Here is a 3419-nt window from a genome sequence, read left to right on the forward strand (position 1 = left end):
ACTGCATGGGCCGGCTCAGGCGGGAATTCCCCCGTGTGAAACATTTTTTATCGCTTATAGGTGACATTGGTGGGTAATATTTTGCAACTTTGAAGGCAATTTTCGTGACATACCACAAGAAGCAATAGCCCCATTATTATTAGGTATATAGATATATATGAACCAGGTTGAAACTATAGAACAGGGCAAAGACTAAACTGAACTTCCTCCCGACATTGTCTTCAACTTTTTTTTTTGTTGAAGAGATATAAAATGCCATTGCACAACAAACAGAGCATTATTCAGGTACCCACATCATATATTACTCTTTAATATAAATGATCCCACATCACCTAAACAGTAACTGTTCCATCACAAGGCGTTCATAATCAACTCCTAGAATAAAGCTGAGCGACTATCAAACAGACAATCCATCTATCTAACAAGTGATGAAGGATGCGTGCCAATAACTGAAATCTGGCAAGTGTCTCAAGCACATTTCAACCGGTTTACCCTCCTGATTCCTGCGATTATGTGCACATGACTAGAAGAACGAAACCAGTAGCCAGAAGCCAGAGAAAGAAGATGCAGCTTGCAGCAACCACGTGATGAACGCCAGGACGACTGAAAGCGCGAACTGCCGGCAGGCCAGCTTCGAGTATGTCTCGCAGAAGTGCACATCCCACATGAAGAAAATTGTCAGGCTCGCGGAGGCACAGGCTCCTGAGAACATGAAAACCGCCACGACCTGCAATGCATTCACAATTGATGTTTTCACTCAGATAGACCTTTGCTAGCTCAAGATTCCAAGAACTGCTCAAGTAAAAAAATTGATTTCACAGGGTATCTGGACAGTGCTTGTGAGATGTAACAACTTTGGCTATGAGAAATGACAGCCATTAGTTCTAATAACAGGAAAAAAGAACCATTGATAAACTATACCGTTGGTTGACCAAAATGTCATGCAAAGCATATTGGTTGTTAGAATTTATTGCTCAAATGGACAATTCATCGGAAAATCTGAGCTCAATTAATTCAGAAGTACCTCACGGATAATAGAAGAGACAAAGTGAACGACTTACCCAGTCAACCATAACAATGATCAATAGATTATCCGGGGTGTGAAGATCCTTTTTATTCCTTAGAGCAAAGATATCCTTACAAGCAAGGCCCAAACTCCACATAATCTGCAGGATCAACGCTAGATTCATGTAGCTGAAATGAAGGGACACCAGAATACACTCATTAGATGATGTTGACAAAACACACTTGAGTTCCTGCCCAAGCAGTTCTGAAGAGTAGTCAAGAAATTGAAGACTTTATGCAGCTCATAGTCTCAATGACATGAACTTGATGTGAAAAATATAAATAATTGGCACACACCAGCATACAGTCAAGACATGTATGTTGACCTACAAAACCTAACTTTTAACAATTCTAGAAAATATTATAATGCATGGGAGGAAAAACTGTGGGTTAAATGAAAAATGTATGGCTTCGTTACACATACACAGAAGGAAATATGTCCAATATTCTGATTCCCAATACCACGGGAAAATTAAAATGTTGCAGCTCGCATTTGAGGCAAAAATTGTATCTCTAGTCATTCACAGAAAACATTAAAAGAAGGTAACAGCACAATCAGCTCTTTTTATGAAAAAGAACACTCAAGTTCAAGTAAACTCCCCAGATTATCGACAATTGAACATAAACCTGTACGATGTCGAGTTTGTGGTCCTGTAAACAGGCATGAACTCTGCAATGGAACAAAACCTACTACATAAAACCGTCTTAAAACTTGAATAAGGAAGTCACCGAATGAAGTCTCTTGAGAAAAAAGAGTAATCGCCAGCCTTTTTTCACTTGAGAAAAAGCCATCACCCTGCTTGGAAGGCGTTAGATCTGCTTCATCTAAGTTCTATTAAATACGGGTTGATAATGATGCGATGCCTTTCTCAGGCAAGTGTGAGATTTCCCTTGTAAGTTTTAAGCCTAGAAAGTAGAAACTGTTGGGGCGAGCTCAGCTTGCAAGCCTGTGCTAAATTCACCCAACCAACTTGTCTCTACTTTATTCTCCAAAATTTCCCTTGAAATAAGGAGTAAGACTCACCCAACCTAAGACCAAAGCCTTGAAAGACCCAAATTAACTCAAGCTGAGCTAATGCTCAACCGCCAGTACCAAGACACTGGAAAGACTCCAACCACTTGCGGCTTGGTTTCACTTCACACACCGGCCTTGTCCTCCAAACCCAGATCGAACGCAATGAATTTGCAAGAAAACACACGAGCGATGCTACTTGAGTGATGCTCCATGAATTTGCAAGAAAACACACAAAGGGCATTTTAAGGAAGAAAGAGAAATAGCATTTGCGGGGCGATGAAATTAGGGAGGGGAGGGAGTACAAGAAGGCGCTGTAGTTGGAGTAGCCGAAACCGGAGACCATGGAGAAGACGGAGGCGGCGGCAAAGACGCACTGCGACAGCCGCAGCGCCATGCCGCTCCATGTCCCCGGGCTCCCCACTACGCGCTTCATCCCCTGCTCTGCTCTGCTCGCTGCGGAGAGGTGAGGAGGAGAAGCCGATGGAGTCCTTCCTGGCGTGGATCTGTGGCAGTTGCTGTTCCGCTTAGCTCGTGTGGAGTGGGGAAGGTGATGGCTGTGAGCAGGAGCCGGAGAGGTGGGGTGCCTGGCTTGTGTGAGACGAGACGAGATGGGAAAGGTGATGGATGACCACGAACCAGGATGAGATGGGGGTGGCCGGGTGGGGGTACCTCTGCCTCGTGTTTTTTGAGATGCAGAGTGTGAAATGCAAATGGAACGCAGGTAATCACTCAGCGTCCACCATGTGGTCCGGGTACCTCTGCTCCGCTAGCACCTGGAAACTTCGTGGTAGATTCCTTGCTTGGCCACATCGTCCTCGAGTGTACGTACATTTCTGCGCACGCCGTTCGTCACCTTTTACTCTTCGTCCTAACCGATACAAAGTCAAATGATGGAGCTGGTTCTTTTACTCGTTTGTTGGCAAACGATGGATTCATCCGACCATGATTTTAATTGCAGAGAGCTTGATGACTACATATTCAAAGAGTTTGTTGATTTATCCAGTTTTTCAGACAATGATGACGACAAAGATGCTGAGATGATGATGGTGAACAGCATCCAGGAAGAAATGGGTAAGAAACATGAGCACGTTCTTAACTTCAAGGGTTCAATAAATGGCATTGATAGCTCTTTGCCCCAAATTGGATAATTGGTGCAAAGGCTCTCTGCGAGACGACTACTTCAAACCCAGCCCGGTATTCCATGAGGCTTTTTTCGGTGTCATCTGTCATTTTTCTTGCGTCTAGTGGGCGTTGTGAAGAATTATGATCCCTACTCCATGCTAAGCAAAGATTGTTGCTCTCTATGCAGAAATGCGCGCCTTCTCTGGGGATACTTGCA

At 43.9% G+C, this 3419-nt stretch overlaps 1 protein-coding gene across 1 annotated transcript; it reads right to left on the reverse strand.

Moving 5' to 3' along the window:
- Nucleotides 1–277: 277 nt before the first annotated feature.
- On the reverse strand, nt 278–2772 carry LOC123059247 (CASP-like protein 5B3). Its single transcript, XM_044481856.1, has 3 exons — nt 2383–2772; nt 1062–1194; nt 278–727 (listed from the first exon to the last, which is right to left on the reverse strand). The coding sequence occupies exons 1-3, from the start codon at nt 2511–2513 to the stop codon at nt 524–526; spliced, it is 468 nt and encodes a 155-aa protein (XP_044337791.1). The 5' UTR covers nt 2514–2772; the 3' UTR covers nt 278–523.
- Nucleotides 2773–3419: the final 647 nt, after the last annotated feature.

Source organism: Triticum aestivum, chromosome 3A (assembly GCF_018294505.1).
Source record: "Triticum aestivum cultivar Chinese Spring chromosome 3A, IWGSC CS RefSeq v2.1, whole genome shotgun sequence".
Taxonomy (NCBI): Eukaryota; Viridiplantae; Streptophyta; class Magnoliopsida; order Poales; family Poaceae; genus Triticum; species Triticum aestivum.

Bases quoted from the DNA above. Each gene is read 5' to 3' on its own strand.
- LOC123059247 (XM_044481856.1), bottom strand. From the start codon at position 2,513: ATGAAGCGCGTAGTGGGGAGCCCGGGGACATGGAGCGGCATGGCGCTG. The intron at 1,195-2,382 runs GTACTCCCTCCC...CCTTCATTTCAG, and splicing joins TCCAACTACAGCGCCTTCTT to CTACATGAATCTAGCGTTGA. The intron at 728-1,061 runs GTAAGTCGTTCA...AATGCATTGCAG, and splicing joins TCATTGTTATGGTTGACTGG to GTCGTGGCGGTTTTCATGTT.